Raw genomic sequence first — 26204 nt, 5'->3', positions numbered from 1 at the left:
ACCAGGACTGATAACTTGCCCCTCCACAAAGGATGTTCTAGATAGACAATACAATGAGAGGCTCATTAACCATCTATTTCCATCACGCCTCCCTTCCCTTCCTTGTTTCCTAATCTAGCCTTGTCTAGCTTTGATTTAATACTTTAAATCTACTTGTCAAATATTTGGCATTACAGGGAGTTTCATAAGCTATTAATCCCATGTATAACTACTAAGTCCAATACATGTGTGAGAAAAATATTACTCAAAATTTTAGAATTACCTTAATTTAAATTCCACCTTCTAAAACTTAAGCCTTTGAGACTTCCCTGGTGGTTCAGTGGCTCAGACTCTGTGCTCCTGATACAAAAGGCCCTGGTTCCATCTCTGGTCAGCGAATTAGATCCCACAACTAAGGATTCTGAGTGAAGCAATTTAAGACCCAGGGCAGCCAAATAAATAAATAAATGATGTCCTTTTTAAAAAATAAAATAAACCTCAAACCCTTGGGTACAGTATATACAATGTATTTTCTGTAGCATTTTGGTTCAGGAAAGCATGTCTAAAAATTGCCTCATGCAGGATTTAGTGAAACCCAGATGGTGAGTCAGTGTTTTGTGTGTGGAATCATCCAGCTTCAACAACTGCTTTCCACTGTGCTTGCTACTTCCTGCCCAAACAAATGGACCTCAGATTTCCTCAGGAGACTGTCAACCCCTGAAGGCAACATTCCCAGATCCCAGTTTCCATTTTTTTCTTCTTCAGACTTTCACATACCTTCTGGACATCATTCTGTGTCCCCAAGTAGAACTGAGGAACTTCGGGCACACTTCTCTTAGACACCCATTCCTCCTGTAACTGCCCGTCTCCACTAGCCACTCTGGCTTCATGTTTTGGTTCAGAGGTAAATCAAGGAAGCAGCCCCTTTCCACTCACCATGGGCACTGCTGGATCCATGGGTGGCCTCGCTGCTTTTCCTGAACCGGAACCCTGGGGCTCCTATGGCAAATTGGCAGTTCTGGAAAAATGCTGTCATCTTGGTCCCTGGATGAGTTAAAGATTTAAGGTTGTTGCCTGTGTTTCTTCCCCTTCTGTGACCCTAGTTGTAACAGTACAGATTTCCATGAACTGACTCTCAGCGGGGAGAGGCAGGGGGACCTGCCTCTATTCTCGGAATAACGTCTTCATCCCTTCTCAAGCAGCACATATGTTCCTGCTGAAAAGAGCAGCAGAAAGCTGCAAGCCCTTGTATCTGATGCGGAACAGGAATTTGGAGCATAAGTACTATGAGCCAAGTCTGAGCAAACTATTAGGCAATGACGCCAGGCCAGTTTGGGGCTGACATCGTATAGCATGGGAGATCAAAATCAGAAGAGATACAAGCACAGACTTGTTTTTAATTCAGTTGCTTGAGGACAGAGTCTCAGCCATCTAGGTGCTATTCATGAAAACAGGAAAATGCATGAGAGAAGCTGGGGGAGCTGGGGACAGACTGGAGAGTGAGAGTCTTCTGATACTGACAACAGTGATTTGGACTAGATTGGCTCTTTTCATATGCAAATACACTGTCTTCTGTACAGCTGGCATCTTCCGTGCTCCAGAACACAATCAAAGAGCATTTCTCGAGGGCACCCTTGTTCCAGGCAGAGGTTCCTCTTTTCTTTCTCTATAGATTCTTCAGTGATACTTAATTAAGAACTAGAATTGAGTGGTTAGTTTATTTTAGTATAATATTCCCAACTGTAGAAGTGAATTTCATCTTCTTGGCCATTTTTTTTGTTCAAGCTAACATGTTTTTATTTAATGCACAGATACACATAGTATATAGTGGTGTATTTTTATGTTGTTCTCTTACAGGGGAAAAAGTAACACATTTGATTTCAGGATCTATTTCTCAACAATCTGAATCTGGCTTTTGTTTAATAGATAAGTGAGTCAGTTGTAACATAATTTAGAAGCTACACTCAAATCTCAGTGTAGCAAGAATTCTGAGGCAAAATTTCTATAATAAAATCTCTTCAATTCCCTCATGCAAATTATTACCTGTATTTCTCAATAACTCTGTCATCAGCTTCCTCTCTATGGCATTAGTCTCATCGTTTCCTCAAGTTTTATTTGGATTCTACTGTCAGAGTGTTGGTCGTCATAAAATTCTCGTTACAAAGCTAAATCTCCAACGAACAGAGGACCAGACAGAGCAGAATGATGTCATTAACAAACAATTAACTCCGGCTACTGAGCTATGGGTAAAAAATTAATAAATAAATAATGAGTCTTCATGATCAACAAATCTGACGGATTAGTCAAAAATGTGGATACGGAACTAATGGAATCATAAAATGTCAATAGGCACACTATCGTCCTGGACTCGAGCTAACAAAAGCAAAGTTTAAGTCCAATACCACCTGCTATATAATAAGTATACAATAAATTGTTTTCTGCCCCCGACCCTCATCATCTCTGCCTGCTTCTTTTATTGTCTTAATTAAGAAAAACCTTAAAATTTGCATTATATTAGCATTTTTTTTCCTTCTTTTTGGTTGCACTGCTTGGCTAGTGGGATCTTAGTTCCTGACCAGGGTTCAAACCATGCCCCCTGCAATGGGAGTGCTGAGTCCTAACCACTGGACAGCCAGGGAATCCCCTCTGTTAGCATTTTAGTGATGTTGTATAGGGGCAAAAATTCTAGGACTATTTCAGTGTGTCTAAGGAATCCTTTCATGGGGATGCCTTTATTTATTAGTTTACTTATTTATTTAGTTTGTGTGTGTTTATTGATTCCTTGGATTTATTTCTTATCTTTCAACCTTAAACACTGAGCTGCTTTTTTGCCCTCTAACCTTCTAGAAATCTAATACTAATATTGTTAGTTCAAATTATGTAGGTATAATTATCCTCCCTGGAAAGTGAGATCCTAATTTTCAATTAGGAACATTAATATTTTGAACTCAGTATCTTAAAAGATAAAGGAAAACAAAAGTAAGGGGGGGGAGAAAGAAAAATAAGTCCAAATTTTCTAATCTAATAGTCCAATTTTTACACAGTCCTTTAATTTTCCCAACAAATATTTCTTATGTAGGTAGCTATGCATAGTTCACATACTCTTTAGGGAAGTGTGTGCAAATTAAAATCTCCCACACTGAAGTTAAGGGGGAAAGTGCACATTTTTGTTTTACTTCTATGAAGACTTAAAAAAGTACTTTCTTAACTGAATGGAGATGCTGTAGTTTGTTAAGAGAGATGTATTCCTGACCCCAGTAGTCCCAAGGCTAATAAATATACAAGTGATGATTTTGATAACCTCATCTTTCAGAGTGATGAGAAAAACATAGGTTAGCAAAGACATCATCTGAAAAAGAAGAGGAGAGAACACACAGCAGACATTTGAGAAAGCAGAAGAGAACACAAATAAGAAAAACAATACTAAATGAGAAAAGTTACAAAGTAGGCTCTATCAGTTGAAAATAAACTAAAATGAACAGCGAGGGCAAGATGTGGTGCTAGGCTCCATGAATTAGAGACTCTTCAAGATTCTGCAGGAAATAACAGAATAAACACAGAAGAATATTATTAATGAGCATAAATCAGCTTAGCATGATATAGAGCCATGTTTTTCTAGGAGTAGCCTTAAAAACATATTCGTAAGTGAATAGTGTGTTCCCAACACACGTTCCTGGTATGGATATTAGTATGAGTTGGCCTTCTGCGATGGCTCAGCAGTGAAGAATCTACCTGCAATGCAGGAGGCACAAGAGATGCGGGTTCAATCCCTGGGTCTAGAAGATCCTCTGGAGGAGGAAATGGCAACCCACTCCAATATTCTTGGCTGGGAACTCCCAGGGAGAGAGGAGCCTGGCGAGCTACAGTCCATGGGGTCACAAAGAGTTGGACACAACCGAGCGACACACACACACACACACTCAGCCCTGCACTTTCTGCCATCTTACAGCAGACAATTGATTATCATGGAATGCAGTGACCTGGAAACAAGACAGTGTTGTCTTCTGAATCCACTCAGGAGATCTTAACTCAGAGGTTGACATCCTAGTCTTCAGAAAATTGTTGTCTTAAAATTCCTGAGAGGAAGGAAGAATAGAGAACAGAAATGCAGAAGAAACTAAGAACAGGAAAGCATATTGTACTGGCTAAGTAATTAGTGGGGTTATTAAGCTTTTAAAATGTTACAGATATCTCTTAATGTATGATGCAAATTGATTCAATCTAGAGGGACTCACTGGCATGGAATGGTAACTCTGAAACCATGGAAAGAAGTCCAGTGATTTATTGGACTGGAAACATATCCCAAAGTGGCATATCAGTTGATAAGTGGCATTTAATTTTCTGGACTACAAGGAACAAGGACACACACACACACATATATATATATATGTGACATTTTTGAGAAAGCTGACCAAACTCTAAGAATTTGAGAAGTAAATAGAACACTGCAAGAGGCTTACTCACAGCCTTAGAGAAATGACCGATTCTCTTCAGGATGGGAAAATACAAATAGTGCTATTGGTGGAGCCTAGAGCTAGATGGTTATTTCCCTAGATCCCTGTTTGGATAAGGCCTCAAGATGCCCCTATCCTCTGTACCCTGGTTTTTGTTTGTTTGTTTGTTTTTGGTCCCCTGAGGGACAAGGGACTAAACGAAGGGTCTCTTCCTTTTTCCCTATAAAGAGTCAGGGGAGGGGGGCAGTGTATAAGAAATGAGCTTTCATCAGAGAATAAGACTTGTTTCCATCAGGCTATATTGGGTTTGAGCTGTAACATTTAATTGCAAGAAAAAGGAGCCTTATAAGCATTCAGTCTTCCTTTCTTGATGAAGGAATACACAGAACAGAGGAGCGGGTCTTCCCATGACCCTTGGGACATCTCAGTTATTAAGACAATGCCTCCCTGTGAACCAGCTGTCTCTAAGTAAAGGAACACTAACCTCCCAGACAAATCCATGCTTAGAGAATGAGTTTACCATTTACGTGTAGTACGTTTGAGGGCAGACAGAAAATAAATACAACTTTTTCTGCTTTTTTTGGCTTCTCATTTGGAAGTGCCTCGTCAGAGGGGAAATGAACAAGTATAAATGCACATCTGGTTTCACAGAAGGCAATATATTCATGATAACTATGATTTCTGAAAATAACAGATAATCCAGTAAGGAGTGTACATTTTATTTTGTGTTTATCTATATCGAAACAAGAGAAGGTACCAAAATATCATAGATATATATTTAATAAAATAAATGTATTAACAAAAGAATAAGGTTATATCAAATCAGAACCAACTTGGAATATCTTGAGAATTTAGTTACTATAAGAATGCTGAATACATACAATCCATTTTTGTGTCAGCGTATAACTATATTCATATTAATCTTGGTAGCTCGGCTGGTGAAGAATTCATCTGCAATGCAGGAGACCCTGGTTCAATTCCTGGGTCAGGAATATCTGCTGGAGAAGAGATAGGTTACCCACTCCAGTATTCTTAGCTTGGCTCAGCTGGTAAACAATCCACCTGCAATATGGGAGACCTGGGTTCCACCCCTGGGTTGGGAAGGTCCCCTGAAGAGGGGAACGGCTACCCACTCCAGTATTCTGGCCTAGAAATTCCATGGACTATACAATCCATGGGGTCACAAAGAGTCTATATTCCTATTGATCTTAATTAAAAAGGACCTATTATGTGCCTAGCATTCTACATATATTACATCCTATAATCTTTACAACAAATCTTTGAAATCTGTCCTTTGATTTCTGTTTTACAGATGAGACAAGAGAGGCTGAAAGAGAGTAATTTATCCAAAGTCACATAATTCCTTAGGCCAGATCCTGGTTCAGATACAATTTTATCCTGAGTTAAAAAGATGATAGCAGAGAGGTATTTGCTTATTGCTATCCTTTGGTTCAAGAATTCTTATATAAAACCAGACGATTGAAGTAAAACTCCAGACTGTTCTTTGAGTCCTGTGAATTGAGGAAGGCCATTTATGCAGGTCACTCCCTCCTAGAGTAGAGTTTTGTGTGGGTAATGGGTAGTATGCTAAGTGTGGCTAGAAAACTAATATGACAATTTTTGATTTCTAAAACCAGATTTTTCAGGCTTCTTTAGTGGATACTGAAAAGTTACTAGGCAGATTATTCTTTACAGTGATCCAATGAGTAACACCTCCATGAAGCAATTCAATCGCTCATCATTTATCACCCCACCAGTGGGACAGTTTCAGTATGTATAGATCCATAGTGTATATGGGTTTCACTTTGTGAAATGCAATGACTCATGTACTGGTTTGGTATTTACAAAGAAATATTGGACCTAGTGAGAGCTTTTAAGGAGCAGTCTGAATGTAACTGAGTCAATAAAAACCATTTTACAGAAGAATAAAATACTAAGCATTGCTAAGTATTGGTATTGATATTTGTAAATTTTAGTATAATTATATTAGTAAACTTTATTTAATATAGAAAAGTCCATTCATAAAAGGGACCTAATTTATTCCTTACCTCCACCCCAAGAAATAGATGAAGAAACTGAGCCTCTAAGATTTTGTGACTTAATGGCATATAAGTAGAAAGTGAGGAATTTGGGAATACAGCTCAGGAATTCTAACTGATATCAGGGTCTTTCCCTGATATCTTGCCTCATAAGATTAGGGAACAGTAAAATCTCTGGGCTGTTGGGAAGGAAAAGATATGAGCAGTCAAGATGTGACTTTTAGTTGTTGTTTTCTAGACCATATTTTAGATTTAAGATATAAAGAAATACAAAGTGCCATTAAGATTATTTTCTATTCATCAGTATTGGGGATCTGACAATTGAGTTTGATAATTCTGTCAAATTGGGTTTGACAGAACATTTGAGTTTCATGGAGATTGTCTTTGTTTTTCTCTAAGAGTCAGTCTGAGAGGTTCTCTGATAAAATTTAGAACAGTCTGTCACTTCTGAGAACTAACCACATCCCACAACCAAGTCTGATAAAAAATCAGAAAAGAAGTAACTTATTTTGAGCAAATGTGAAAAGTCCATAAGGTAGAGATAAAGCTACCAGCAGGACGTGGACAAAATGCATGTATTGGAAACAAACTGGCTCCAGCTTCAAAATCTATGGACAGATATATGTCAGTATCAGTAAATGAAGAGAAAGCTGTACACGGTGAGCAGAAAGCCAAGAGAATGAGTGATAAACATTCATTAGGCAAGTTGAGGAAATGATCAAAATAACCGCCAAAGAATAGTAAAGTCTAAATCTATCTTTTTTTTTTTCCTTCCGGTGATATGTTGACGTTATTGAAACCTTGCATCAGTATTTTCTAAAACTAGATCTCTTGGGTTAGACAATAAAGAATTATGGCAGTAGCTCTCCCAAAAAGAGGTCCCATTGTGAGAGAAAGGAATTCAGTATGCTAAGAAAAGCAATTGAGCTGTTGGGGTATGATGTAAGAAAACTACGAGAGAGTTCTGGTATTGTAAATGTGAGTGCTTAATGTTTCTAAGCCTCCAATTCTTAGTACGTAAAACTTAAATAATAATTCAAAGCATCATTTTGAGAAATAAAGAGATAACTGGCAAAAGGATTCAAAACTAGAGGTGGCTAAATAAACCGTTGCTCTTATTTTTCCACACATGCTCTTCTAAGCTTTCTTGTATGGTTAGAGGCATATAGTTTAAATAAGGAAAAAATATAACAAAAATACCGTGCAGGATTTAAAGGATATCAAAGTCTACCAAGAAGTTAAATAATTTGCCCAGCATTGCTTAGTTAGTAGAACTAGCTGAAAACCAGCTCTGTTTCATTCCAAAACTCCTGCTTTTTTCCTCTGTCCCAGTCTGCTTCTGTAAGTGAGCTAACTTGTAAGCAAAGGTGATAATTACATTTATAATTTCCTTTGCTTTCAAGTTTAAGCCCTAGTACCTCTGTCCTAGTGGTTGAAGGTCTTGTGTACTGCTGAAGAGTAATAATGCATTTTAAATACTTGTGTCCTTCCCTCTTTTTTTCTTGCAATGGTCAGAGGTGTGAGGTGTGGATAGTATAGAGCTCAGCACACACTCACCATGAATCCAGGACTGGGGGCTACTTCTCAGTCCCAACCCCAGTGTCAGCTGGCCCCCAGCCGCCAGCTCAGCCTAATTTGAACCTTCTCCGCTAGTGAAGGGATGGTTCAGATGGTAAAGAATCTGCCTGCCATGTGGGAGAGCCAGGGTTGGATCCCTAGGTGGGGAAGATCCCCTAGAGAAGGGAATGGCTACTCACCCCAGTGTTCTCGCCTGGAGACTTCCTTGGACAGAGCAGCCTGGCGGGCTAAGGTCTGTGAGGTGGCAAAGAGCCCGACAGGACTGAGTGACTAACACTTTCTCTAGAGGGGACACTTTGCCTGATACTTCATGATCCAAATGCAGGTAGTAAAATTACTATTTCAAAGCCAGGAAGGGAAACACCTGAGGAGATAATGGATTTGCTGAAAAGGAATATGTTTTAGATTTTTCTTCCCCAAATTGTGGGAATGATATGTGGGTGGAGAAAATATTCAAGTAAATATGGTATGGAGAGGAGCCTCTGTAATATGAGCCTGGTATCTCAAGGGAGAGGTCTCACTGGGTCTGTGGCCCCAGGGCAAGAATTAACCCATCCTTTTTCCACGTTTCTGCCTCCCAGGCTTGGCTAGAATCTGGACAGAGGAGCTTTTAACCCCTCCTCTTCCTCCCCTCCCCTTTGCCTCGGGCTTGTGTGCTGCTGAAAGGCAACCACCCGGCCCTGCATCTGTAGGACTGTAAGAGTGAACAGATAGTGAATAGATAGGTAAACACCAAGTGTGCCTTCTGACAAGTGAACTAATCCAGCCACTGTCAATAAGGAGCAGCGTCAAGTTTCCCGGATGTGGCCCCAGGGCGTTTACTCAGTCTAGGGGTGTGAGTTAAAGTCGGGGTTTAGTGACTAATTAAAGTCACTCAAAGTCCCTGAGCCGTGTGTGTACAGTCACACAGGAGAGTGAGGATCCCAGGGCAGGGGAGACTCGCACGAGCTGCCAATGTGGCCAGTGGAAATGAATTCTCAGTTCAGCTCCGCAGCACGTGACTTCCTATTTCTGTAAGGTACTTCCAAGGGACTTCCTCTAAAATCTGCCCAGAACTCCCAGAAGATTTCATTCAGCGCCGACGCTAAGGTTCCTTCCAACCCGGGACAGAAGTTTTCCCTGAGATACGGTGTTAGTTTCTTTTCTCTTTCTGCTTTGCCATCGGCAGCATGCAAGGATCTTGTGGCTCCTGTCCGTGATCGGAAGCTGAATACACTGGTCCAGATCTCAGTAATCCACCCCGCGGAGCAGGGTCTGACAAGATACTCCAGCACTGAAATTGTTGAGGTGAGCGTGCTGTGTGCTTGCTTTACTCTCACTATCTCTAGATCACTGTCCGGATTTGAGCAAACAGCTGAATTATGTTAGATCCTGGCCGACAGCTGTGCTGAGTTACTGTCCTCTGTCATTTAGGAACGCATACCTGAGCTTACTAAGCATGCATTTGTAACTGACCAGGATAAACAAATGGGGAAAGAACTTGCCCCCCTTTTTTATAAAAGATCTTATTTTTCTTTAGTAAGTAAAAGGAAAATCCCCACTTTGAATCTTTGAATAGAGTACTAAGTAGAGAAAAATATATATATAAAATTTTAATTAAATGGAATGAGTATATCATTGCAGGGAAAAAAGAAAGTTTTAAATTACCTAGAGACGTTTAAAAGTGTTTTTGCCCTTCTCATTTTTTTCTGTTTTCTTCAGACTGTCTGTGGAAACTTCATATTCTCTGCCTTTCGTGTGTGTCTTTTTATTTAAAGTATGGTGTTTTTCAAAGAAAGGTAGATGATTAATTGTAGACACTGTAATGTTTCTAGGCAAAAGGTGTAAATATTACTCATCCAATGAGAGATTTCCTATTTACATTTATTGTTGCTTGTATAACATTCAAAATATGCTGGGAGGAAACTTGTTATTGTGTTGGATCAGATTCAAAAGAGGAAGTGTTTCCCTTTTGATTATTGTGTTCTCATCACACATATTTCACAGCCTTACTGAATGAGGGCTACTTAGTCTCTGGGATTAAAGTGTCCTCTAAACTCCAAGCTTCACTTTTCTTAGGCTTGGGAGTCCTGTCTATTTTGAAGGTGGAGTTTCTCTGCAGGAGTTTAAGTTGTCTACTCCAGACCAGGCTTGCTAACTGCCGTTGGTGGAATAGATGATTCAGACAAAACTCCATACATTTCGCCAATGGGAGTGACCCAGATCTTACACGTAGCCCTGAATCTGTCCTTGGGAAACTTTAGGTTCCAATGCTGGTATCATTTGTAGTTAAAGTTGTGGTTGAATAAGCAAAAATAATCTTATTCATTCGAAGACAACCAAAATTGGAAAATTGTTCATTTATATGAAAACTATTTTCAAGCATTATCTCAACTTGATTATTTTGAAAATATTGTCAAGATTTAAAATAAATTATGTATTTTGACACATTGATTTGAATATATATAGCTGTTGTTGATTGTTTCATTTACTGTGTGTTTTGCACAGCATCTAACACCATGCCAAACAAAAAGCAGTATTAGTTAAATAAAAGGAAGAAAGGATGAATGAATAAATGAATAACTGCTGCTTCCAGAAACTTCCATAAACAACTGGTTTACAGAACTCTAGCAAACATCTCCATGATATTCAGCACTGTGCATATTTAAATATAGATACAAAATTTAATGTTGGATGTCAGCTCTCTAAAAATGAATTCTGAGGCATGGAAATACTCTGTGCACTGCCTTCTGAGACAGTAATTTCATAGCCCCGAATCCATCAAACTTAGTTTCTTTCATTAGTTTTCAAATCAGTCTGAGAAAAAAAAATACAGCTGAACATCTAAAAACAAATGAATGCTATCAGAGCATGGCTTTCAGTTGAATCATTACAGAAAGGAAATAAATGGACAGCATAAGATTACCAAGTGGTTGAGAAAAGAGCTTTATTTTAATTTGATCAGTCAGTATTGCAGGTTATTTGCATAAGTCACAGGTTATATCCATTAAATGTATGCTAAATGGAATGACAGCTGACCCTAACAATGGTTCTGCATGTAATGAAAATAAATTGTTTTTCAAAATTCTTAGCAGCTGTGACAAGGATGCAAGGCATTTACTATCCACAGCTCTATCAGTACTTTGGGGCCCTGGGCCACGTTGTTCTCCTTGGGCGTTCTTTGGCAATTCAGATCTCTCTTCTAATAGAATCATTTCCTAGAAAAACAAACAGACCCAGACACTCTGCATCCTCATGTGTCACCACAGGCTGCCAACTGCAGTTGCTGCCTTATTGAATCAAAGTTGTCTGCTTTTGCTGTTCCAGGGAACAAGAGACCCACTGTTCTTGACTGGTGTCACATTCCCATCCGAGTATCCCATATATGCGGAGACTAAAATAAAGCTAACAGTCTATGATGTCAAGGATAAGTCTCATGACACCGTAAGTACTTGAACTTGATTTCTTTCTTTGGGAAAAGAAATAGGCTTTTCCAAACCGTCGGATTTGTGATGTAACTGGCATTTTTCAAAGAGGTGCTTTGTGCTGTGTTTATGCTTGTCTTATGTTTATGGTTTGCTGGGATTTTTTTTTTTTTTTAATTCTTTTGGCCTCCTGCCACACTGGCAATTGGTTAGGAGCAAAAGCTTTCAGAACGATTTTTTCTTCTTTTTCAGGGAGGCTGGCTTCATGTGTTAGTTTATATTTTGTTGTTGCTGCTTTAAGTGTTGTTAAAGAAGTAACATTGTAAGCAGAAAGCAAATGGAAGAGATTAAATAATACATCAAAACTTTCTAATATTGTCATTATTGTAAAATGAGATTGATAGTGTTCTGCTTTCACAATTTATTCTTTTACGTATAAGCCTAACTCCCTCTATTCTTCTGATGTTGTTCGTGGCACCAAAGCAAACAGAGGAGGAAGTAACTGTCAGCACTAGGCAGAATTGGCCTCGTTACAGGAAGGTCATGTCAGGTCCTGATGGTCTTTTTTTCTAAGTTCTTCAGTTTTCCTTCAGGGCCTGAATTTTCCTCCTCTTGAATCAGTGGGTTCAAGTGAGACCATTAGGTACCCAGCCACTGTCACCCGAGGCCACTCTGTACGTTTCTGGACAGGAGAGAATACTCTTGGTAGGTATTGGGAAGGGGATGGATTAATGGGAGCCCTCTTCTTTAAATCTTTCCCGTGAGAATGAGTGGTTGTCTGTTTTCAAGGCTTGGAAGTGGGGAGCCATGGGAGCATTGATGATCCACAATGAAGTATGTCAGGAAACACTTTGAAGGCAGGTAGACCAGTAAGTTCTGGGAGAATTCTGCTTGAAGCTGACGGGTGCTGCTGGGCTTGGAGAGTCACTCATAACTGGTCGAGGGGAAGCGCAGCTTTCATTTCTGCCCTCACTAGGCATTTCTGTCTTGCTCATGAGTCTTTCTTTCCTTTTCATTCTTAACCACAAAATATATAGCATAGGTAGATGGTGGGGATATGTAATAGAGAAAAAAATTCTGTCTTGAAGGCATTTCTACTCATCTTAGACCCAGAAAAGTTCATGTCTTTAAATACGCAAAAGAAATGCCCAATGAAATGCACAGCACATGCGTGGTAAAGAAACAGTGATGGCGGTGAGGTAGAGTTGTTAAGGCAGACTCTCTGGTTCCCGTTCTGCTCACTAGCTTTGTGACTCTGGGAGAGTTGATCCGCATTCCTGTTTACCTGGGGGAGCAGTGTTGTAAAGATTAAATAAGTTAATATATGTAAAATATGTAGAAGAACAACTGCTACAGAGCAGTAGTTGCAACTTAATTGCTGTAGTTATTGTTCTGGCTGCTGTCTCAAGTCTCTCATAAATAGTAAAAATCAAATAAAGGAATATTAACCAAAGTTTTATCCAATTTACTAACTGTGTTTTTCTAAGTAATCCTACATTTATTATTTCTGATCAAAAGGGAAAGATAAAAATATTTTAAGAGACAAACATTTGGGGTTAAAGCTGGCAACTAAAAAGGTTTTGCTTTGAAGTTTTGTTTTTTTCTTTTCCCTTTCTATTCCTCTTCCTTGGCTTTTGAAGTGACATGGAAAAGGAGTAGACTGTGATTGGGAGAGCTGGGCCAAAGATTATGCACAAAGCCTACAGCATGACTTTTTTTTTTGTCTTCTGCTAAGGAGAGAGGGAAATGGGGGAACAAAAGCATAAAATGGGGAAAAGGGAGATATGGTTCAAATGAAAAGTAGGAGGAGGTGGCACAATTGTGCAGAGAAGTAATAAGCAGGGAAGTGATCAGGGTGATGGGGAAAGTAAAGCAGAAACTCTGGGATTTTATGTTTTTTTCTGAGCACATGATCAAATTCAGTGCTCCCAAAGTCCCAAGGTGTAGACAGGATGAAGAATATGAAGGGTCAGAGGTATAGAAACACTATCTACAGAGATGAAAGTGTTGAGCTCTTGGGTTGGTTAAGTCCTTAGGAACAGCAGAGTTAGAAATATTAAATATCAAAGGTGTTTCTATCCCCTTCAGTCTGCCTCATTTAAAATGTTATGTATGTTAATTCTCTGCTGCTGCTGCTGCTGCTGCTAAGTTGCTTCAGTCGTGTCCGACTCTGTGCGACCCCATAGACGGCAGCCCACCGGGCTCCCCCGTCCCTGGGATTCTCCAGGCAAGAATACTGGAGTGGGCTGCCATTTCCTTCTCCAATGCATGAAAGTGAAAGGTGAAAGTGAAGCCGCTCAGTCGTGTCCGACCCCTAGCGACCCCATAGACTGCAGCCTACTAGGCTCCTCCGTCCATGGGATTTTCCAGGCAAGAGTACTGGAGTGGGGTGCCATTGCCTTCTCTGTTAATTCTCTAGGGATGGATAATTAGCTTACTCATTAAGTATGCTTTTTTTTGGCTTTTATTCTGGAAACCTATTAATTAGGGTCTTTTAAAGATTTTCTTCCTTGATCTAGAGGTGTTATCACATAAAAGTATTGAATGAATTGGAATCCCTGCTGTGAAATAAGACTTGTGAAGTTTGAACATGCTTAAGAAATGCAACCAGCTTTCATTTATGAAATGCTGTTAATTAAAGCATAACTTCTTCCTTAAAATAACTAACAATTAGTTCTAGTGATGGAAGTGTAAATAGAAACACAGTTCATTAATATGCTAATAGTCTCTGTGTATGTTAGTCTTTATCCTGGCACCTTTCTTCCTTTTTTTTTCTAATTGGAGTATAGTGGTAAAACCCACCTGCCAATGCAGGAGACATAAGAGATGCTGGTTTGATCCCTGAATCAGGAAAATCTCCTGGAGGAGGGCATGGCAACCCACTCCAGTATTCTTGCCTGAAAAATCTCATGGATTGAGGAGCCTGGCAGGCTACCATCCATAGGATTGCAAAGAGTTGGACATGATCGAAGTGACTTAGCACGCATGCATAATTGATACAATATGTTGTTAGTTTCTACTGTACAACAAAGTGAATCTGTTACATATATATATATATATATACGTATATATGTATATATATATATATATACGTATATATATATACGTATATATATATATGTATATATATATATATATCCACTCTTTTAGTTTGTTTGCTTTCCCTGTATAGGCCATTTCAGAGTATTGAATAGAGTTCTTGTGTTTTACAGTAGGTCTTTATTATCTACTTTATACATAGTAGTGTATATATGTCACTCTCAGTATTCCAATTTATCCCTCCTCCCCTCCATAACTTAAGTTTATTTTCCACATCTGTGTCTCTATTTCTGTTTTGTAAAAAAAAAAAAAAAGTTCATTTGTACCATTTTTTTTTTTAGATTCCACATATAAACGATATCATATGATATTTGTCTTTCTCTGTCTGAATTCACTCAGTATGACAGCATCTAGGTCCATCCATGTTGCTGCAGATGACATTATTTCATCTTTTTAATAACTGGGGCCCTTTCTCTTATTTAAGTTTCTGTTGTTGTTCTTTGTTTTTTTTTTTTTATTATGAAAGTGAATACAGAATTGGAGAAGGTAGCAAAGGAATTTAAAGTACAGTTTAGATTAGGGGCACTTACACCCCTAAATATTTTAAGATCATAGTACTTTTAAGGGTTATGAAATGAGATTATGAATGTTTATGTATTTTGGAAAATCAAGAAATAATGTGCATGTATTTAAAAGTTGGTTTAAATATTTGATCCCAGTGAACCATTCATCGTATTAGAACAGGACAATGAGATATTCTTTACTTGCTGAATATCATTTAATTGAGTCAGCTGACTAAATTCCTTGTCTTTTTCTATTGAATTCATTATTGCTTGGAATTAACCAGTCAAATAGACTTGTTACTTTGCAATCTCATGTTTGTTTACATACATATTACTATTAGAAGTTTTTAAAGAAATAATGATATTTTATCTGTGCCCTTGATGTGGCTATTATCCTAACAAGACCAAGTAGTTATGATTAATAACCTACTTTGTTAGGTTCTTTGAACAGGAGATTATCTTTCATAATAACTTCAGCAGAAATGCAATCAGTCATTATAAAGAATGAGAAGAGTCTGTTGATTCATAATGACTCTTGTTTTCTCCTACTACGTCCTTCATCCTTCCCGTTCTTAGCAATCAGTCTACCTCTGCAGCAGATGGATGGATAATGCTTGGCAGGGAAGGGGGGACATGGGTTCATTATTAGAATTAGAGGCACCTTTTTGATATTTGCCTTACCATAAGGAAATTATCTAGGGCTTCCTTGGTGGCTTAGCAGTAAAAAAAATAAAAAATTGCCTGTCAGTGCAGGAGACGTTGGTTCGATCCCTGGATTGGGAAGATTCCCTGGAGAAGAAAATGGCAACTCACTCTCCAGGAGTCTTGCCTGGGAAATCCTGTTGACAGGGGAGCCCGGCGGGCTACAGTCCATGGGGTCATGACTTAGCCATTAACACTCTTAAAGATTGAAATTGAAGCCCATGGCTAAAGTGTAAGAGCCTAAGTTCTAACAGTGAAGTTGATGTCTTCTGGATATATAATGGTTGTAGGCTCTATTTTAGCAGTCTGCAAACTGAAACAAGACAGACAAAAGTGTTTTTAGCACATCATTTATAGTGTTCAGCCCTAGGAAATCAAGCTGAGAATCTGGGTCTTTCATATGTTACAGAAAAACTCAGAGGAAGGAGAAATTTATGAATGAAAAGAATATCACCGTTAAACTTTTCTCTCTTTCCCCTTTCTCCCAAGCAACACAGTGTTTTGAAAAGTACTGAACAAGGTTCTTTTAATACCCAGCTGAGGACCTCCATCTATCTATAAACACCTGATTAGGTCACAAAACTGTTTTTGTCCGTGGTAGAAATTTAAACTGCTAATGTATTTTGCAGGAGGGTTCATTGATTTCACTCCTTTTGCTCTAGAGTTGCTAAACGTTTGCTGTCTCTACAGATTGCTAGATGTTTAGCTTGTAAGACCGAGTCCCATGTTCAGTAGACACTGAACATGTCTCAGGTGAGGGCATGTGTCCTAAGACTTTTTTTATTGCCTTTCACTGACAACTCTCTATTTGTACCTTTCAAAAAAAATTTGACCTTATCTAGATTGGATATTAATTTATTGTACTTTGTGTGTTACATGTACAAATAAGTTTATTTCTAGTACACTTCCCTAGGCAGAATTATCCAGTTCAGTTTTTATGTTTTTCAATGGAAAATAAAACCATTTTCTATTTAATATATTTTGACTTGGCTTGATTTTCTCCATTGGCTTCTTACAAGTTTTATGTCTAATGTACTTATTGAGATAAAGTTTGTGGTTGTCTTTCTCTACCTGGAACATATGGTGCACTGGGTAAGAAAAAAGAAATTAAGATTATTGATCACTAAGTGTATACCAAGTGCTATGTTTTTTTTTAGCTTTTTCCTTAAGTTCCATAAAACTTCTTTGAGGGAAATATCATTATGTCCATTTTAGAAGTGAAGAAATTGGGATTCTGAAACTATCAGTAGGTCAAGTCAAAGATGGAGATGATTCCATGCTACACTATGAAACATACATAGTTGATAGGATTTCTCCCATTTTTCACTCCCACAATATGATATTTTTTTACTTCAACTGATAACTTTAGAAGCATTGTTTATTTTGGAGCCTAAAATTTGATTGAGAAAAAAGTCAGTATTCAAATACAGGATTAAAAACTTATAGCCAAACATTTCAAGCAGTTTAAGTATGTGTAACTAACTGCGGATGTCTGGAAAACGTTTAATGGAGTGACCAGCTACTGTTCATGAAAAAAAAATAGCTGTATTGCTTGTTTTGAGATTTATGTCTCAACTTGTGCTTTGGCCGCCCTAGCCTTGTTTTTCCCTTTTCTTTTGTGTGTGTGCTATGCGGTCTTCTCAGCCTCTTCATTCACTCAGCCTTGGCCTTTTGGAATGTTCACCTTTATGTTTTGCTTTGTTTTAGTGATTTAAAGTAATTAATTAATTAATTAATTTACTTTTGGCTATGTTGGGTCTTATTTGTGGCACCCAGGCTCAGTAGTTGCAGCACAGAGACTTAATTGCGCCATGGCATGTGGCATCTTTGAACTTGTACCCCCTGCTTTGGAAGGCTGATTCTTGATCACTGGACCACCAGGGAAGTCCTTCCCCTTTAAGTTTGACAGAGTTCACAAGAGGAATTACCTATTCCATATGAAAGTACCATCATGTTGCCATCGTTAATAAATAATTTTTCTTCCTTTCTACCTGTTGATAAGTGGTTTATATTTACAAAGAGCATATTTGAAGTATAATTTACACATAATAAAATGGACAGACCTTAAGCGTTAAGTTCGGTGAGTTTGACAATGCACATGACCATGTGGCCTTTACTCAAGGCAAGATATAAAACTCATTCCACAAGGTTCCCTTGTGTCCTTCTGCAGTTAGTTACCACCACCACCCTGATCCTGAGGCAATCACTTTTCCATATCTACTAACATAGATTTGTTGTGCTTATTAAAATGTTTGTGAATAAATCACATAGTATGTGGTCTCTTGTATCTGGTGTTTTTTGTTCAGCATGTTTTTGAGATTCATTCATGTTCCTCGGTGACTTGATAACTGAATGATATTCTATTGTAGTGATATGCCACAATTTATTTATTCATTCTCATATTGATAGACATGTATTTGCTTCCAGCTTTTTAATAACAATGACGGTGAACATTTGGTACAAGTGTTTGCATGAAATTGGGCTTTTATTTTTAGAGGTAAACACTGAGGAGTATAATAGTTATATTGTGGGTCAGGTACATGTTTAACTTTTCTAGAAACTACTTTTCAGAATTATTTGCAATTTTATTCTCTTACTCTTAGTAATGCATGAGAGTTCTAGTTACTCTGCCAACAGTGGTGCTGTCAATCTTTTTCATTTAGCATTCTAGTGGAATGAAGTGATATCTCACTGTGGCGTTAATTTTTATTTTCCTGATGACTAATTATACTGAGCACCTTTTTCTGTGCTTATTGGCCACTCATCTTTTTTTTTTTTTTTTAAAGCACGAAGTTTCTGTTCAAGTCTTTTGCCTATGTAAAAAAAATTGATTTTCTTTTTATTGTTGATTTTTTAAAATTCTTCATATTTTGTGGATACAGGCGTTTTTGTTGAATATGTGTTACAGTTTTTTTGTTAGTCTTTGTCCTGCCTAGTAATTTCCTTGATGTATTTTTCACCAGAAATTTAAAATCCTGGTTAAGTCTGCTTTTTCAATTTTTTATTTATAGTAAGTGTCCTGCCCTAAGAAATCTCCCTAACCTCAGGCCAGGAGAATATACTCCAGTGTTTTCCTCCAAAATATTTTATAGTTCTAGCCTTTACATGTATAATAGGTTTAAGCTTCATCTCAAATTATTTTTTGTAATAAATAGGAATAAGGTAAGGATTAAAGGTATTTTCTCCTATGTAGATACGTAGTTATTTCAGCATCATTTATTAAAGATACTTTTTTCTCCACTGAATTTAGTTGGTGCCTTGACTGGAAAGTCAGTGTCTACTAATACATGTGGGTCTGTTTCTGGATGCTCTGTTCTGTTCCATTGATCTGTCTAGCTATATGCCAGTGACATGATTATTGTTGCTTCGTAGTAAGTCCTGAAATCTGGTAATTTAAATTCTTTGTCATTACCAGCTTGTTGTTTTTATTGAAGTTGTTGTTTTTGTCAATTTGAAAGCCTTTTATCTTTCCATGTAAATTTTATTACAGCTTGTCAGTGACATTAAAACAGCTTTTGAGATTTTGATTTGAATTGTATTGAATATATAGATCAATTTGGAGAAATGGAAAAGTGTTAGTCACTCAGTCATGTTCGATTCTTTGTGACCCCATGGACTGTAGCCTGCCAGGCTTCTCTGTCCTTAGGATTCTCCTGGCAAAAATACTGGAGTGGGTTGCCATTTCCTCTCCAGGGGATCTTCCCAACCCAGGGATTGAACTCAGGTCCCCTGCATTACAGGCGGATTCTTTACAGTCTGAGCCAACAGGGAAGCGGGGGAGAAATGGACATCTTAAACATATTGAGTCTATTGATCTATAACTATGGTATGGATATCATTCCATTTATTTAGGACTTTAAACTTGTATCAGCAATATATTTGTGCTCAGTATACAAGACATAATATTTTTAGACTATTTCTAGGTTTATGACTTTTTATGATAAAATGATACAAGGTATCATTTTAAAAGTATAGTTTTAATTGTCATTTGCTAATAGGAAGAGATATAATCATTCCTATATATTGACTTTGTATCCAAGGCTGCAGCCTTGTGAAATTCACAAATTCTAAAGGATTTTTTTCATGGATTCTATGGAGTTTCATAAAACACACAGTCATGTTATCTGTGGATAGTGAAAGATTGGTGTTTCCCTTTCTAGTCATTGTGCATTTTATCTTTCTCTGTTGCGCTAACTAGTTAAGACATTTAGTACAGTATTGATAGATGTGGTAACAGTGGAAATCCTGGTTTTGTTCCCAAACTTAAGGGGAAAGTGTTTACTAAATCACCATTAAGTATGATATTGTCTTAAACTGTTAGTCGCTCAGTTGTGTCTGACTCTTTGCCACCCTATGGACTGTAGCACTCCAGCCTCCCCTGTCCATTAAATTCTCCAGGCAAGAATACTAGAGTGGGTAGCCATTCCCTTCTTCAAGGGATCTTCCTGACCCAGGGACTGAACCTACATCTCCTGCTCTGCAGGTGGATTCTTTACTGTCTCAGTCACCAGGGAATTTGTTTCCAAACTTAAGGGGAAAGTGTTTAATAGATCACCATTAACTGTGATCTTAACTGTGGTTTATTCACAGATGCCTTTTTGTCAGATTGTGGAATTTCTCTTCTATCTATAATTTTCTGTGTGTTTTTATCATGAATGTATTGGATTGAGTCAATTGTTGGTTTTTTTGGTGTATGTGTTGAGATGCTGAAATGTTTTTCTTATTCTGTTAGTGTAGTGAAATAATTTTTGTATGTTAAACCAATCTTAGATTCCTGGAGCAATTTTTTTTCTTTAATTCACTGTTCTACTTCTTTGCCAAGCTTCATTCTAGTGCATGGGGGAATCCACCCTTGCCTTGGAGAAAGCTCTGTGCACTTTAGCAGTGAATCTCTTTTTTCTTTTTAAAGATTTTTTGGTGTGGACCATTTAAAAAATCTTTATTGAATTTGTTACAGTATTCCTTCTGTCATATGTTTTGGCTCTTTGGCTGCGAGACATATTGAATCTTAGCTTCCTGACCAGGAATTGAACCTGCACCCCCTGCATTGGAAGGCAAATTCTTACTCACTGGACCGCCAGGGAAGTCCCTCTCTCTGCTGTCTTTCCTCAGTCCTTCATCGGAATACCCTCCTGCATTATATGTCCCATGGGAAAAAGTAGGTGGATGGGTGAGACTCAGGCTGTGGCTAGGGCTCTTAGGGATTCCGATTTCTCACACCAGGTCACATGGGCTCATTAAAAGTTCATGACAAGTTCAACTGGTTTCTATGGAAGATCTTCTTTTTCCTGCCGCTCAGCTAACGGTGACACTAGCCCTGGACATTACTTTCTCTATGAAAGGTCCCTCATCATCTGGATTTCATTTCATTTTGGTTTATTTATATCCTTGGTTTTCTGTTGCTTTTAATAAAAGCTCTGATTTAGTGACTTATCTGACTTCTTCGCAGTATAACAATTGGGAGTGACAAGCTTGCAACTTTTTGCATCTTAACCAGAAGCAGAAGTGCTGCTTATTTAACTTCTTCCCGTTAGCACTTAGGCTACTCTCTGTATATCTGCCTTTCCACCTCTGTCTTTAATTTCCTCTTCTCTGTAGTTTACATACCAAGTGCATTCCATTCTGTGCTGCTCTTTACATTGTTTTTCCTTTTCTCAAATATTCCAGTTCTTTCTTTGTGCCACTACCCTCTGCATGGGCATGGTACTTGTTCTGTATCATCTGTTCAGATATTTTGGGTTTTTTTTTTGAATTCTGACAGTAGAAAAAATGATATTCATCAATACCTCTTCACTTTCCAGAAGAAAATGTTGTTTGCATGAAGAAGTCTGACCCTTTGACAATAAAATAAGAAAATGAGTTTACTCATGAAACAAAACAAGCTTCTTACAAAGTTTTGGGGTCCATAGTAGAGTGACTGCTTGACTGTGAAATAGCCACATCCTTATTTTATGGAGACCAGCAAAACTGTCGTTTCAGTATTTTCACCATTGGCTGTCTTCAGATGTGTGAGTTATGGAAACATTGTTGAACTCAGCCTGAAAGAGAAAATAAAAACCAAAGCTGGAATCAATTTGCTTTTTTTCCAGTTAAAGTAGAAATGGTTAGTTAAGGCTTTTTCCCATTCTCTTTCCCAAATCGGGCAACTATATTCATGTTGATCACAAAGCATAATCCACCCTGTGTTCCCTAATGGAATGCTGAGATTAGTTCAGTAGTAATCCTTGTGAGATTTAGAGAGTTCTTCCAAGTTTAGAAGTAGGGTCAAAAATATGAGCAAAGTATTTGAAGAGGTAGCCCTCAGAAAAATAAATCCACATGACCAAGAAACATAAAAAGTATTCTGTTGTCTTGAACACAAAATCAAAGGAGCAGTCTTTGCTTATAAACTGGCAAAAAATTTAAAGACCATTGCTGGAAGGGTGTGGGAACAGTGCCCTTTCTATAGTGTTAATTGAAAGCAAAATTTTACAGCCTAAAAAAAATCTGCCAGCATCTATGCAAATGAAAGGTTAATGTCCACTTTGATTTAACAATTTTACTCTTAGCTCTCAACTTTGGAAATAAAAAAACTACCAGTACTTAAGGATATATGGAGAAGAATATTTGAACATTGCTGATAATAGTGAAAAATAAGAGAGAAAGTGTGAATAAATTCTGGTGTGCCCAAACTAGGGATATTATGAAGCCTTAGGGAAAAAAATGATTAGTTACTTAGATCTCTAAAAGCAGACTAGGAAGGAGATCCATGAGGCATTGCATACTTGGGAAAAGCAAGATGCAGAAAACAGTGTGTAATAGAATTCCATTTTTTGAAAATGAATAATAGAAAATGCCTTTATATATGTATATTTATTGTGTTCATAGTTAAGCAATATATAACTGTAAATGGATGTTGTGAGTATGTAGAAAAATATAAGAGGATAAATGCAGTGGGTGGAATGAAGGAGACAAGTAGATAATGAGAGAAAAAGAAAAAGGAGAGTGTGAAATAAAATAACAATATAATCAAATGGTACTGCTAATGGATTTTCTGAAAGACTTCCTTATTTTAATGAAACAGAATGAATGTAATTTTAAAAGTAAGTGTCATTTGTATTACTTCTATGCAGAATACATTGTTCTCAGAGAAATGTCACTTTTGCATCCTGAAGTTTCAAAACAGGAGGGCTGCCGGTAGCCTGCATGGGAGGAAACTGCCAAGAACAAGTTGGCACCTGGAGGAATGCTGGCAGTGCGGGGCAATGCTAGGGAGACAGCGGACCTGAGGGGCCTGCTGTCAGGGGGACCATCTGTAGGGAATGGAGGCAGCAGCTGGAAACCTCATCAGGCCCATCAGAGCAGAAGAGGAAGAAGATGGCCATCATTTGCATTCCTTGATGAGGTTCTGGGAACTCCCTGAAATAACTAGGGGAACTTGTAGGGGACTCAAGGACCTGAGATGACAAGTGCGAGCTCCATCTTCTTATGCCGTTGTAGTCAGCAAACTGGATAATGAAATCATGCATCCAAACAGATCTAGGAACACTTATTAGCCCGTCCATCCATCTATTTATTTACTTTTTATTTATTTTACCTGCTAATGTCCGTTAAATGATCTGATAAATGACCATTGGGATTTGTGAGCCTAATTTGCACCCTAAACTGAGAAAGAGTTTATTTTTGCTTCCCTTTATTTCCCTCTGAGATACTGACCACATTCTGATCGTTTTCAGACAGTTGTGGGTGGTTACCATTTGTCCAGTGACTTATGCTGTGAGCGCCTGGCTGGCAGCTTTGTCTCATTCATGCAACAGCCTTCTTGGCACAGCTGTGGGGCAGGTGGAAGCTTAGGGAACATTCTCTCTGATGGGGCTGATCCCTGAACAGCCGACGTGGGCCCTGAGGACACGTGTCTTGCACCGGCTTCCCATTCCTGCTAGCTTTTGCAAATCTGAAATGTGATATGTTGCCAAAACATTTCTTCTGATTAGAAAGGAACAGAATCTAGTGTTTTAAAAGGTTAGTCTGCTTCAGCTCAGAATAGCTTTTAATTACCTTAAGTTTATATACGCAGCACAGCGGGAACAAAGGGAAACTCTAAAGAAACTTAGGCTTTTCTTGGAGTCATTTGAATGGAATGATCATTACAGCTAGGTTCCAGCTGGTATTTAAATTCACGTGAAAAGTATTTTTAAACATATGGAGAAAAGTTATGAGTATATACCAAAGCAGAAGGTGAGGCCACATTCTGGAAAAAGTTAAAGGGCATCTGGTTCCACATCACAAAGATTTTCTTCTCAAGTTGCCATTAGCCGAGTGACAGGTTTCGTGGCAATAAGTCAATCCATCTTCTAAGATGTAATTTCTTGAGCTTAACACCGAGGGGGCAGCTGTCCTAAGGAATTCAGTGTGAGTTCAGAGACACTAGTATTTCACATAAACCTGGATATATATTTTTTTGTCCAAGATTTTTTTTTTTGATGTGGACAATGTTAAAAGTCTTTATCAAAAATCAAATTTGTTACAATATTGCTTCTGTCTTATTTTTTGTGAGTGTTTGTTTTTTTGGCCACGAGGCACGTGGAATCTTAGTTCCCTGACCAGGGATCGAACCTGCACCCTCTGCATTGGTTTAATCCTAAGGATATTTAAACTTTTAAATAATATACTGATTTTCTTTTTAAACTGCCATTTTGATTTTTTTGAAAAGAGCACTGATGGTTATCTTAGCATGTTGCAATATGGGAAAGCAGTTTCACAAGAAAATCTCAATTGGATAGGATTTAAATGTAAACAAGAGCTCATCCACCTCACCCCGCCTCCTCCACTCAGGGAATTTGGAGCATGTGGTATGGCTACAGCGTTTGCTTTTCATTCATGAATTTCAATTGAGGCATATTGAAAGGTGCATAGTGGCTTTCTCTGGCCTCTGAGCAACAGAGAAACTGAGGGCTCATTTTAGAAACTCTGGACATGTGCTTGTGTATTCAAATCTATGCATATGCTTTAAACATGAGTATGTACATGGAGTAATAGACACAGATTTGTATGTATGTGTACATTAGGTAAGACTTCAAACTTTAAATTCCAGAATCAAGTTCATTTGGTCCCAAGCAAGGTCAAAAGTATGCTTAAGGTAGTGTTAATATTCAGATAATTTTTCTTCTATCTGTAAAGAGAACATTTCAGTTAGTGTAGGCTCAAAGGCAGAAGCATGTCTTTTAAATTCTATTTTATTGGCTTCTCCATTTTGCTTTCCCCAGCACACACATGTAGTAGTTGCTTCCCCTTGGTATTAGCATCTTTGACTTTGAACTTGCAACCTAAACGAGTATCTGAGAAAAGACAATACCAAACTGGAGATGAATTATTATGAGACTGTAAGAGGCATTTGAAAAGCACACCAACAATGCAAGAACAAGGTTTCTGGGAAAAATCAGGTTCACATAGTGTTGGAAACAAATGTAGCGAGGATATTTTCAAACTTGGGGTCAAGGATACAACTCTCTGTCTCCTCAGGGATCCCTACCCAATCTTGATGCCGCATTGAGAACAAAGAACATCAAGTTTAGAATCAGATGCTCTAATCTCAGATCATCTACTTAGTTGTGTAGCTTTGGACAGATTATCTTCTTGAGATCTCAGTTTCTCCAGCTCTGAAGTAGAGACTGTAATACATGGACTGTAGCCCATCAGGCTCTTCTGTCCAAGGAATTATCCAGGACAAGAATACTGGACTGGGTATTCCCTTCTCCCTGCTCCAGGGGATCTATACCATCCAGGGATCAAACCCAGGTCTTCCACATTACAGGGAGGTTCTTTACCATCTGAACCACCATGGAAGCCCCAGTACCTGTTCCATCTGCTGCTGGAAGGAAAAGAGGCTAATGCATGTAAACGTGCTTTAAAACTAAAAATGCAATAGAAATGAAGGTGTCTTCATTGTTTATGGCAGATGTTATTCCTGCACTCAGGGCATTCTTTCCCAAGTGACAGCAGTATATTTTCAAGAGAAGGGTTAGTGCTTTTCTGGTATCAGACTACTCAAGATTGACCATGTTTTCATGAATTGATCGGTCTGGATGTCTCCTCTGTGTTCTCTTGAGATGATGTGTGGTTGGGTGCTGAGCCTGTGCTCTTACACCAGAGTTGTTTGAGTTTGAAACAAGTGAACAGCAATGAATAAAAACCAATTTTCTCTGTTTTTATTTGAATATGTTATTAACCCAGTACTCTGTATTCTGGTATTCCAGTATTCATTTCCTGAGTGAGTATTTCTTTCCAAAAATGGAGAAAAACAGCAAAAAATAAGAACATGTCCATGTTTTTCATTATGAGAGTCATTTTGATACTTGATTCTCATCTTCTGTCTTGGGTTTCAAAGGACCTTGCATCTATGGGTCTGTCCTCTAAAACCACACTTGAGAAAGCATGAGAAAAAAAAAAAAAACAACCCTCTTCTTA

At 38.1% G+C, this 26204-nt stretch overlaps 1 protein-coding gene across 46 annotated transcripts in view; it reads left to right on the top strand.

Moving 5' to 3' along the window:
• The window catches only part of INPP4B (inositol polyphosphate-4-phosphatase type II B), an 802877-nt gene that overhangs the window by 432821 nt on the left and 343852 nt on the right, over positions 1-26204 (top strand). For 44 of the 46 annotated variants that reach the window (XM_081543596.1, XM_081543565.1, XM_081543580.1 and 41 more), the window contains 2 exons: positions 9219-9337; positions 11357-11473. In XM_081543596.1, coding sequence (XP_081399722.1) covers positions 9219-9337; positions 11357-11473 — 236 coding nt within the window. Of the gene's footprint in view, positions 1-8954; positions 9069-9218; positions 9338-11356; positions 11474-26204 lie in introns of those variants that run through there. The other 2 variants (XM_081543608.1, XM_081543605.1) reach the window with 1 other exon arrangement.

The sequence above is a fragment of the Giraffa tippelskirchi genome, chromosome 11 (genome assembly GCF_054371585.1).
Source record: "Giraffa tippelskirchi isolate mGirTip1 chromosome 11, T2T-mGirTip1v1.2.pri, whole genome shotgun sequence".
Taxonomy (NCBI): domain Eukaryota; kingdom Metazoa; phylum Chordata; class Mammalia; order Artiodactyla; family Giraffidae; genus Giraffa; species Giraffa tippelskirchi.
This window is presented reverse-complemented; position numbering and strand designations above follow the sequence as displayed.